A 12,996-nucleotide genomic window follows, 5' to 3' on the forward strand; every position below is an offset into this window, starting at 1 on the left:
GATTCGTGAAGGGACGAGTGGGTGAGGCCTGGAAAAATGCGCTCCAAGTGACGACGACCCAGGAGAAGTGAGTGCTTGCGCCCCAAGAAGTCGAGGAGGAGATGGAGAGCCGATTTCTTTTATTTCACTGGAAAGGTCGCATTGTCTTTGACATCGGATGGCACCGCAGCGCACGACGTACCTGGAGAGGTACAGGACACTGAAAACCGAGCATTTCCGATTTTTTCCCTTCCGTGAATGGGAAGTTTGACCTGGACGGATGTGCTGCGCCCTGTGCTGGGCACAGTTCACCTTCACGGTTGGCGCTATGTTCTTTTGGCACGACCGTCTGCTGCTATACGTGACCGCACCGACGCGTCTGCTAGTATATGGTGCCCGCACCGCCCTCACTCCGTCCGGCTCCCTTCGCGCGTGGGCCTCCCGCCCCCGCGGAGGTGAAGGTGCGACTGCGGTCAGCAGCTGACGAGTATGGTGGTTCGAGATGGATGCCGCTCCTCTCACAGAGAAGACATCACCGCTTTGAATCAACTGATTGCTCAGCGTCGTCACTTTCGGGAGGAAGAATTGCACTCCTTCCCATTGCTAGGCGATTATTAACGATAATAATTCCTCGGAAACCTGTGACTGGTTTCAAGAGTACCTGAGATGATCACGAAATAAATTAAATCATCAGATTTTAATTTTGACGGTACTTAATGACAGTTTTCATACTGATGGAGATTAGTTCAGTTTTCCATGGAACTAATTCCGCATTTCAACGCAAATGCATCTTCTCGAGGCGAAAGATAAAAGTTTCTCCGACTGCATGGAAGTGCGTGGAAGAGCCGTTTTGAGAAAAATTATACGGTAAACAGGGGGGTGGGGAGATGATTGTAGGATTTAGAAAATGTGAGGGGAGAAGAGGAGGGATGGGAAAGGCGTTAGTCATCCTCGGAAGGGTTTGCACCAAACTGGCGCGGCATGGAAGGCCGGGATAAGAGGGGGTGGAGGGGGGTGAATGTCACGTTGCTCGGAACTCCACCTGCGCTGCTTCTTAGGCTGCACCCTCTCACGCCGAATCGGCACACCCAGACACTTCGACTCGGAGCGAAGGCAGGCCAGGGCAGCGGAGACGTGTGCTTTATCAGACGGCTTCAAGGATGAAGCTTCTTCCGAACCCACTTCTCGGACAAATCTATTAATTCCATTACTAAAGCGTCTTCCCGTTATGTTTGACCTGTTTAAAAAAACCCCTCACTCGTCACAGGTCAGTCCTTATACCCCAATTCTCCCTTCTCCTCCTCATTTGACGTCGTAAAGGGATTATCAAGGGTTATTTTAAAAATTTCTTGCGGGGGAAGAGGTTAGCTGTCTTATGAGAAGTTTTCCCAAAGGTCGGTAGTTCACACCGTTTGGATGTGTTTGCGAAAGACGTGGCCTCTGGAGAAGCTATGCTTAAAAGAGCTTTCTTCGTTTTGTTTTCGTTGTTGAAATGACTTCAATTGTTTCAAGTTACGAAAATAGTTAATATTTATGTGCTGCCAAAATTATTTTTAAAAATTTGGACGGTGTAAGCTTGCTTTTTTTACATTTCAATGATGAAAAATATTTGGCATGTGAGACATGCCAAATATTCAAGGAAATAACACACAGAAGTAGTGAATTTGTGAATAGTTGATATCAAATTCGAAACTGTAGGGATAAACATATTGACATTTGAGCATTTCAACATTTGGTATGGCGTAGCTGGAAAAATTAAGGATTATTGAAAAACACGAAGACATGGCAGACCTGATGTTGTTGTCCAACATTCACTCACGTATCTTGTCGGCGCGGATAAGTCATCGCCGGAATGGTTTGATAATTCCATTTATTTTATTTTGATACTACCAATGAAGGGTTTTTAAAGAGATAATTGAGAGATGCAAGACCGCTGTCGGGACGATGGAATCACAGGCCGAACTCAAGCGGGGGTGGGAGGCTCACCACGCGACGACGGATGGCAGTTCGCCGGAAGTTGCGATGGTCTCCGCTGCGGCGTCCTTATCTCGAGGGACAGCCGAGAAGTCGCAATTAAGAAGACGTGAGACGCTTCGCTGCTGTCCCCTTCCACCTTTGAAAGGAGCCCGCCGTCCCCCCTTCCCCTCCGCCTCAGACGGGACGCTGGCGACCGACCCCAAGTCGCAGCCTCCCGCGCGCCAATACACTTCTGGCTCTTGCGGATCTCCAGCGAACGAGTTGTCAGATCCGAAGGAGCGGGGTTCCATTCGTGAGGAGTTCGGTGCACGGCCCTCTCGCACTCCACCCGCATGTGTTCTCTTCAAGCGCGTAAGGTGCAACGTTAGGGTCTGCTCCTTGACACCCGACTACTAATGGCATGCCATTGATTTATCCACCTGCGTTTGATACCCGTTTCATTCACGCACTGATCCTATACTATCCTATCGACTTCTTCCTCCATATATGATTGCTTGGTATACCTGAACAATGACCAATTTCGTCGGTTCTTTTATTTCTAATAGCATATTCTATCTGTTGCTTTTTTATGCTGACTACGCCTCTTCCTACCTCTTAATTTAATGTAATGGTAACCTCTCGTTGGCTCTCGTCCCCGACGCTGTATATTATTCCATAACTATCACTTCAGTAATCCCTGCTATCCTCCCACCTCACCTCGCATAGGCCTAAAATATTTATATTTACTCTTTCCATCTCTCACTTTATACTCACTAACTATCCTACCTTCATCATTTTTCTAATATTCTAAGTCTCAAATCTAAATAATCCGGTTATTTTCTGCCTATTTTATCGCTTTCTCATGGCAAGGATTTAACAAAGTGGCGAACGCGGGAGCCTTGCACGGGCACGACACATGGCCGATTTTGCCGAGTCCCGTAGTTTCCAGGAACCAGGCTTATTTCTAGTATGTCCGTCATGGCATTCTTTGGATTAAAGTTTGAGATGGTTTACCGTTTCCTTCCTCAATAGTGTTTTTAAGGTGACACCATCACTTACTGGCCGCCCCACTGGGGTCAGACGCCATTGCAGCCGCCTCACTGAGGAACAGACGCTGCGTGGACTACCTTTCGTGTGGCTCCTAACCTTCGACCTTATCTGGCATGGGTGACCATACTAGGAGTAATTATCGTTATTTCCACCAGCACAGCTCTAGGGGGATATTGGAACGCACAAGCCCTTCCACCACGTCAAGGTTGTAGTCCATTGTAAGGGTAATACGTGGGTCATTCAATAAGTCCTTGTAAAAAATAGAAAACATATTATTTTCAGTGAATTGTTCTTATTTTTCAACAAAATCTCATTTTAGCTCGACATTCATATTTTAACCAGCGTTTCTCCAACTTCTTTTAACCGTTCAAAAATTGGGATTTCGGATGGGCCTCAAAATAGGGGATCAATGATGGCGATGGCCTTCTCATTCGACGTGAATCGTTTTCTGCGGAGCCATTTTTTCAATGTTCACAAATCCAAAAGGTCGCTGGGGGCAAATCTGGTGAGAATACGGTGGCTGTTTTGATAATTGGAATAATTTTAATTCCACAATTGTCGCCATCGCAGGTGTTCGAAGCAGCGGCGCATGCATCCTGGGGAGGCGCATGGGGGCGGGGAGACGTCTATGTGCTCGGGGTGACTCGTGCACCGAATCGCCCCAACCATTATAATTGGCGGAATGATCGCTGCGGCCACCAATTCTATGCATCCCGGAGAAGTGGTGCGCACTTGACACGAGGCTGCTGAATTTTACAATAATTCTAGCCTGAAGCCCGGGCATTTGCGGCACTTCAGTACTTCATCTTGTGAATAGCAGGACCCTCCTAGACCTCTTTACTGTCGACGACATGCCCAAGGTTGAAGAGTATGGACAGCTCCCGATCTCCTTTTTGTCTGAACACGAACTAGATTTCATTAAATATAGATTTAAACTGCAAACTTATAAACCTAATTATATGTGTTTTCGTGATTTCAAGAATTTTGATTTGTCCGAATTTGCAGCAGACTCACTTGAAACTAACCTAAGTGAACTCTTCAACACTCATCTGGTGGATAAAAAATTAATATCTTCAATACAATACTCATGCAACTCTTTGATACACATGCGCCAAAAAAATTTATTCAGCCAAAACGTCATCCAGCTCCATGGTTAACCTCCGAAATTGGGAACTTCATGGCGGTTAGGGATCGTCTTCACCGTAATTTCAGAAGAACTCAACTCCCGAACCTCCACGAACAATACAAAGTGGCTCGCAATCAAGTGCAGCACCGAATCCGTACCGCTAAACAAAAATACTATGTTTTGTGCTTTTCCGATAAATGGGACATAAAGTCCACTTGGCAGGAGCTGAGGCGCCTCGGACTTGGAAAGCCTAGACGTTCCCCATTCAAAATGAACTTCCCCTTGGATGATTTAAATGGCTACTTTCTCACGTCTGCTTTCAAGGATGAAAATTATGTCGAGGGTGGTAACCATTCTACTCAAACCCAAAATAATCTCACTTCATTAGATCATGCATTATTCTCCGACTTTAACGATGGAAGGCTTTATTTCCCCCTTTATACACACGAAATGTTCATAACACAAGTGAACAGTTTAAAATCAAATTCAACAGGCGTCGATGGAATCAGTGCAAGAATGCTAAACGTTATTCTCCCAGTAGTAATGCCAATGATACTAGACATCTATAACTGTTCACTCAATCACTCTGTATTTCCTACCCTAGTTCGACCGATAATGAAAATAACAACTCCGAAAGAAATGTCTGACTTCCGACCTATTGCACTTCTTTGCATCTATTTCCAAACCTCTCGAGCGGATCGTTCATACGGTTACAGTGGAGCATCTTACGCGGCACAATTTCTTCGATGAGTATCAGTCGGGCTTTCGTGAGCTCTATAGCACTCAGTCGGCTTTGATAAAGGTAACTGACGATATACGTAGATCCATAGATGCAAAAAAGGTAAGAGTTTTAGTCCAATTCGATTTGAGCAAGGCTTTTGATTCAGTAGACCACGACATGCTACTGGAACGTATGAGAAAACTCAAGTTCTCTTACTCCGTCCTTCGCTGGTTTCGCTCCTATCTGTCTAATCGTCAGCAAGCTGTTAAAGATGAAGACGGGAATGTATCTGTTTTCCAACCTGTCCTATGTGGAGTTCCACAGGGGTCAATTCTCGGACCTTTATTATTTACTATTTTTATACAAGAACTAGCTACCATAATAACTTATTGTAAACATCACTTTTATGCTGACGATCTACAGATATACTCTGAGTCCTACCACTCTGATTTTAACCATGCCATTGACTTGGTCGACAAGGATATCCAACTCATCTGTGAATGGCTGACTGAAAATCGGCTAAATCTAAATCCCAAAAAGACCAAGTCGATAATCTTTGGAAGCACCGCCAATGTACATATGCTGCTCGCAAGTGATTTCCCTAAAATAAGTGTTTTAAATATTCAAATTGACTACTCGAATACAGTGAAAAGCCTAGGAGTTTATCTAAGCAGCACCTTAACCTGCAAGTAAATGCCATTTCGAATAAAGTTCACAAAACTCTTTACAAAATGAAGCATTTCAGACACCTAATACCTATAACATTACGCCAGAAGCTTGTTCAAACGCTAGTATTACCACATCTCGACTATTGCTCAGTTGTCTATACTGATGTGAACAAGGAGCTAAGTACAAAATTACAAAGGCTCCAAAATTCTTGTCTACGATTCATCTTTAATATGCGCTTTAATGAACGTGTAACTCCTTACTATAAAATGTTGAATTGGCTAAAACTCGAACAGAGGAGAATGCTTCAAAAGACCTCACAATTATTTAAAGTTCTGAATTCAAAAACCCCTTCAAATTTATATGAAAATTTTATATTCAATTCACTAACGACAAAGAGATCAACCCGCATTACAAAAACATTCCATCTTCCCAAATACCGCACGGCTATATATGAAAAGTCATTCAGTATTTCATCCTATAAACTATGGAACTCTCTGCCTAATAAAGTAAAATTATCCAGGAACACATCCCAATTCAACAGGAACATGTTTGAATATCTGTCTACCACACTACCAAAATGACCTTATTACTGTTCTATCAGGCTAAATATTTACGCTATGGTAATTATAACTATTGTTATATATATATATATATATATATATTGTTATATATATATATATATATATATATATATATATATATATATATATAGTATATGTATAGTATATGTATGTATTGTACTATATGTTTCGTTCAACTGATGTTAAATTGTGTTTTGTGACTAGTTTAATTACCTTATTCTATGCATTATGTAAACCTGTTTCACTCCATAGGTTTCAGAACCTCATGTAACATGTACTCTGCTCCAAGGGACTTTGCTCCCAGAGCAATAAAAATTGTTTATTATTATTACTTCCTCGGACTTCAGGAATGGTGCGCTGCCAAGACGCATTGCCAGCAAGTATTGTACGTTTGAGAGAGCCAGGGGTTGATGGCATTTTTATGGGGCATATGGTAAGTAGGGGTCAGGCGTTTGGGTGATATGGGTGGGCCTGTGGGTCCCTGCACATTTGTGACGGGTGAGTGGTGGCCAGGAGTACATGGCGCTGGAGGCCGTGGTAGATACCCTTCGGGTTAACTCCAGTTTAAGTTAGTTAGCGGTGGCGCTGCTAGGCAGATCCCTTGCGCACAACGCCGGAAGGTTGTCTTGCAGTAATTGATGACCGTTGGATGCCATGCTTCGATCCTGGAAGAGGGACGCCCGGAAATCACCCGTGGTCGCGCAGCTGACGGCCACCTTCTGTGACCTCATTGAGCACATTTTGAGAGTGCAGCGAGTTTATTCAGGCGTGGTTCCGAAACGGGCACCCACTGCCATCACGTGGGATATACATGTAATTCATTTGGTTCAAAACTAAGTTTTTGCTTTATTGGCTGTCGCTGACAATGAGAAATATGTCAGTTACCACATGGCTTCCCATTCCACACCCTTGCTTCGCGTTTTTGAGGGTTTCGATGATCTGCTGTGCTCCGAATTTGTTCAAAATCTAGGGCGTTATCGATTATTGCCACTCGAAAAATGTTAACTTGGTCGGAAAATAGATTGGTTAAATAAATGTTACTTGCGCGTAAGAGGGCTTCGTGTTAGTTTACAATGACATTCGCGGGATCCGCAAAAAATAAATGCCTGCGAGATAGGGAGTGGAATGTCTCGATACAGGTAATGATTCGAGAGCAGCAAATCGCCATAATTACGGAACTGGGAACATCACAATTCAAACATTCAAATTTACTCTCTTGTTGATCCAGAGCACACTTTTCACAAGAAATGAACGTGTGCAACGGCTTCATTTTTTCGAAACTCTTCGTGGCGCGACGAGGAAGAAAACGCTGCCTTTACAGGACATGCCGAAATTTAGTCTCGACCGGTTTCGATAGAGGGTATCGCTTGCAGAGGATACGCACTATCGAAACCGGCCAAGACTTAAGCGCGACATCCGTGGAACGAAAGCGATTTCTCCCTCTGTGCAGCAAACAATTAGTATTTATCGCCTTAGCATTTTAACGGCGGCAGGATAAAAAGTATATACCAAGGCTTTAAATAGCCAGCGAGTTTCCTTGGTGGAATTAATTATATAGGTTAACGGTTTTGCGGAAACGATTATTGTATTCGTAGATCCGGCTTAAAACGGCTTTCGTAATTGGGAATAATTTCTCGCGTTTTGGCATGATTTCACAAGGCATCGGCATTAATTTATCGTTAGGAGGGACAAGTACCAGAGTTTTTTACATTCGTAGTCCACTTCGACGCCATTATTCTTCCCTCATCGTGTTTCCACCAATGTATTGAGTTCATGTATTAACAAGATATTACGTATATATGTACATGCCAATATCGTTGACGTCCAATTCCCTTAACATACATTTTTGAACCTCTGAATGAATAAATTTAATGAGTACTATAAAATTTGAGATTTTAATGTACGAATGTGTGAGTAAAATAGCTTGTTAATAATAAATTTAAGTCTATTGGAAAACACTGATATGCAATAACTTGAAAAGTTTCGTGTCTATCGAAGAAATACTCGGAAGGTGATGAACAGGATATTCGTGATTAACGCAAGATGAAATTTCATCTTTTTCGAGCATTAATGGAATATAAAATAGAGTTTACGAGCCGCCCCTGCCTCGCGCTATTGCAGCAGCTTGCGATACAGCTTGCGGATTTAAAAACACACGCTAGGGTGCATACCGGATACGAGTCAACTCGCGTAACTCACACCGAGTTCAATGATTTAGTCATAATAGATGTTTGACCAAATCCATAACATTGATCGTTTTGTATTAGCATTCTTGACAGCACAATACAACGAAGAAATTGAGTTCAAAAGTATTTTCACGTCAAAAGATTGCTGTTCCAACGCAGTTCGTCCCGTACTAAGTTAAATCAAAGGCTCACTCAAGGTCTTCCTTTATGGTCAGAAATGACTGACTTGATTCTGCCCCGTTTCATTATTAAGCTCGCTAATCCACGCATGAAACTTCATTCAAAAATTCAACATTTATAATCGCATGATGGATGGGTGGGGAAATGTTTGAAATATTAGTATTGAATAATAATCGTCGTGTCATACTATTAAAACGATGATACGACCGAATGCGCAAACGGGAGTTGCAAAACCTTATTGAGTATCGCCCTACTATTTTTGTTAAATTTATGATCACCTCTTCTTTTTATTCCCGTTTGAGTAATATTCCGAGCGAATCATTTCACCGTGAGCCAAGCAGCGGGCCTCCTGGGGCGGGGAAGGAGTGAAGAGTGGACCGAGGGAGGCAGAAGCACAGCGTGCCTTTCTCGTTTGAAAGTTTCGTCAATTTAATTCCTCCGTTCACGTGGCCGAGTGCCCTGTTTACTCATTTAATCTCCTCCTTCGCCCTCCCCCCTCCCCCTCCCACACCAGGCCTCCACAGCCCCGGATGTAACTCCGCGTGCTGTTGCTTTGCTAGACGTCTGGAGGCGGAAACCTTAAAAAGCCCTGCCGACCAAACGAAACTAATTAATCCCGCGGGTCTCGCACCCAATATCTCATTACGCAGCTTTGCGGGCCGTCGCCCCCCACGACGGCTCGCAAAGCTGCGACGGCCCATCTCTCGCTCGACCCCTGCTCTTCTGCGGGGGTCGTTCCTCGCGGAATTATTCGAGTATCTGAAAGAGGATGCTCTTCTACCCTTGATGAGAGGCACTGGAGAAGATCCCAACTTAAGCGAGATGGAGAGATGATTTATGTTAAGTTCATGCCCTGTACTCCGCTTGTATCCAGTATGAGGAGAAACTTCTGCACCTTGACAATATTGTGTTAACGCTGATGCTTCAAATGCGAGAACACTTCAAATAATTAATGTGCCGCTATTGAATATCAATGCATCAAAAGATTCAACTTCCAAACTTGTTTTAAAATCTTGAATTGAGCGCTCTTTTTTTCCTTGAAAATCTTTCCGATTTCATGAGAGTCATGTTTGATTCCTTTTTTTTAAATAAAGAGACCAATCCTTACCTTCGGATTGATTGATATAAATGGAAGACGGATCTATCAATAACAAGCTGAGAATGAAGAATGTATTACTTTACTCTTCTTTTATCTTTCTGAAATATTCAGTCGCATATTTTTGTTGGCAGTATTTCAGGATGTAATTGTGACTAATTGTCATTTACCTGAAAATATGGATAGCTATGGCTTTTGCATGGTTATCTAACGAGAGATTGCAAAGTAGATAACGAGGCGTGAGTAAGATTTAAGGAATTAAATAAGGTATTAAGTTGTACATTTGGCGATTAGCAATACCAGAATTATGTCTGTACTTGTTTTTTATTATATAAATAATGTATAATAAAAGCGACTACTGCCTAACTGCTGAACAGGAACGTTGTTCTTACGGTAACGTAACCTATTTAACCATCAAATTGGAATATCGCATAAAACTTAAACCAAACATTTATGCTTTATTCTAGCATATTTTCCCCTCTGCTGTCATTTTCTTGAGGGTTGTGGCAAAGAATTAAACATATCTCAGCACAAACCTTTTCGGGACGTATAATCTCCTCGCCGTCAATCCCCTCCCAATTTTGAAGACCCCGTCCATCGCCGCCCACTGGATATTTATCTGTGGTTTGCAGCCAGCGTCCATGCACCCTGTCGCCACCGACGACAGCCACGCCTCCTCTTGTTTCCTGAGTTACGCCACCCCCAACAGGCCTCGGTCGAATTTCGAGCTCGCTGTCCCCGGCGAAGGGCTCGGAACGGGGGACCGGCCAGCGAGAGCGGTCGGTGGATGCCGATCGATCGACCGTTGAAGTCTCCCGCTCCGACCGACGCACTCCTCCCCGGGACGCGCGCCTTCCTTCCGAGTTTCTCCTCGCGGTCAATGAGCACACCGCCCACGCCCTCGCTTTGTTTACCTCCTCGGTGTGTACCAAACGGACCGCCCTCACGTCTCACCGAGTGTCCTCATGCACATCCGCACACAATCTTCAGCTAACAGTCGATTCCGGTGACAGGCAAACAAAACTCCCTTCATGCGATTGCCTTACGCGTTCCGGAGTGATCGAAAGCACTCCCCTGGTACTGGTCTACAATGCTTGCACAGTTCCTTCGTCCAGATAATTGTAAATCTTAAACAGTGGTCTCTGGGTTTTCAGGATCAAACGGTCATTTAATTACAATCATAAATGTGGAGAATGATTCGAATGCACTTCCGGCGAGGGTATGAGTTGCGACTTCGTATTTACTTCGTCTTCGACAGGATCAATCACCCGGGGTCATGGCGTGCACCGGCCGAAAAGGGGTTCGGTCTCTGGGGATGGCGGCGACCGACTGGATGGGGTCTTCTCGAGAACGCCCCTCGCTTCGCTTCGACCGTCTCGTCCGCTTCGCACGCGATCCGGAGCTGGACTGTGTGCTCGGAGAAGACGCGGTCGCCCTGCCCCCGTACCGCCTGGAACGCGGGAAGAACCCAACCCACGCCCCCTCATCGCCTTCCCCCTCCGTCGAGGCGACCCTCCCTACCGCACGCTCCCCCCGACTCCTGCCGCTCTCCTCTCGCAACCCGAAAGGCGACTCTGTACGTCGCCCCCTCCCTCCTCGGTCGGCCAGAGTTACCCGAGGGCCGGCAATGCTTTGAACCCCCTTACGTGCCTGATCTTTGCGATCTCTTCCTGCGTCCCTGTTCGGCGAAGTTAATTGATATCCCACCGATTCAACTAACCATACATTTCTGCGTGCCCGTTCGCGTTTCTGTCTGGGGAGACCCATCTTCCGATCAGTGGGGTGTATTATTTCCAATCCTCATTTATTTCGAGTTGAGATGAAAGCCTGCCATCCCCCGTGTTTATCAGGGAAGGCGTAGTCCACTCGGAAACGGGGAAATAATTTATGTAAATATTGTCGCATCAATGAACTGTCGTCGACGTTATCGGATGAGTAACTGTTACAAACAATTCTATGAATTGAGCTTTTGGATGCATGGAAGCATGCTGCGGTGAATTACCTTTTTGCCCATGTGACTGTTCATATTTTAAAAGTCATCTTATGAATGGAAAGATAGTTTGAAATGGGATTGACGCGTTCCCTAAAAAAATAAAATACCCAAATGCGTGTATACCATCCCTTTCGAAGATGAATACTCATTTGATATTGCAAGGGTGGTTCATCATAGCCACCATGAAAAAGAATTTTAACTTTCAAATATGTGGTTGTGGTGACCTCAATGTTTAGAGAAATTAGAAATGTTAATCCGACAAAATAAAATTGGGATATCAATATATACTACAGAAACAAAATCAGTTCACCTAGTGTACAAAGTTCGCTATGACTCGTATATAAATTTCGGATTATACGAGGGTCATCCGGAAAGTAGTACCCGTTCGTGCCGCATGAAGTGCTGACGACGCGAGTAGCCGCTGGACGAGGTCAGATAGCTTCAGTGGCTTGTCTGCCTTCTCTGAGCCAAGTTGCGTGACGCTAGCATTGCCTGTGTTGTTTCTGTGATTGTTTACAATGTTTAAAAAAATTGAGAACGCCGCCAGTTGTGAAGTGAGGGCAGTGATTAAATTCCTCAATGCAAGAAACGTTCGCCCATGTGATATTCATCGCCAATTAAAGGAGGTGTATGGAGACAATGTAATGGACGAGTCGTCTGTTCGGCGGTGGTGTCGCAACTTCAACATGGGGAGGGGGAACACACACGACGATGAGCGTTCGGAGAGACCGTCTGTCATTACAGACCAACTGGTGAGCTCAGTTGACGAATTCGTGAGGAACGATCGGCGCGTCACAATTGATGACATCTGTGAGCATTTTCCCAATGTTTCTCGAACAATTGTTCATGAAATTGTTAAACACCATCTGCATTATGCAAAAATTTGTGCAAGATGGGTCCCTCGCGTATCTCAATGAGCTGGCGGCGAAGGACTATGCAGCAGGAATACAGAAACTTGTCACACGTTATGACAAATGCCTTAATTTGCTTGGAGATTATGTTGAGAAGTAGTTTAAAGTATCCTCTTTCAAATAAAATTTTTTATGTTTGTTAATATTTACTTTTGTGTCTTTATTTCACGAACGGGTACTACTTTCCGGATGACCCTCGTAAATACGGGTGCAGCCTAAATGCAACACAAAAACCGAAGGTAATTCTTGAGAAAAAATAAATGAAAATCACGCCAGGGGGAGTTACATAGGGAAAGGGTCGGAATTAATGTGACGGAATAATTATCTCGTGGAGAGGGGAGCCGTGGTTAGACAGAAAAGAAAGGGAAGCGCAAGTCGTCGCTGATCTTGGGATTGAAACCTTGAGATATCCCAAAGTATATTAGTGTAAGTAAGTGCGTCTGCCATTATTACGCGTTAATTCCCTGTCTGCTTAACGCACATCGCTAGAAAGCTTTGTAGTTTACGGGTGATGATTAGCTGCCAATGCAAATAAAATTATTCCAATC

At 44.2% G+C, this 12,996-nt stretch overlaps 1 protein-coding gene across 1 annotated transcript in view; it reads right to left on the reverse strand.

Moving 5' to 3' along the window:
- Positions 1-10,932, reverse strand: part of pip (heparan sulfate 2-O-sulfotransferase pipe) — a 111,657-nt gene extending 100,725 nt beyond the window's left edge. Inside the window, exon 1 of the mRNA XM_071598266.1 lies at positions 10,081-10,932. Within this exon, the coding sequence (XP_071454367.1) occupies positions 10,081-10,187 (107 nt within the window). The 5' untranslated portion in view covers positions 10,188-10,932. The remainder of the gene's footprint in view (positions 1-10,080) is intronic.
- Between the last annotated feature and the right edge of the window lie 2,064 nt (positions 10,933-12,996).

This window comes from Hetaerina americana, unplaced genomic scaffold (genome assembly GCF_022747635.1).
Source record: "Hetaerina americana unplaced genomic scaffold, ioHetAmer1.1.p SCAF_92, whole genome shotgun sequence".
Taxonomy (NCBI): Eukaryota; Metazoa; Arthropoda; class Insecta; order Odonata; family Calopterygidae; genus Hetaerina; species Hetaerina americana.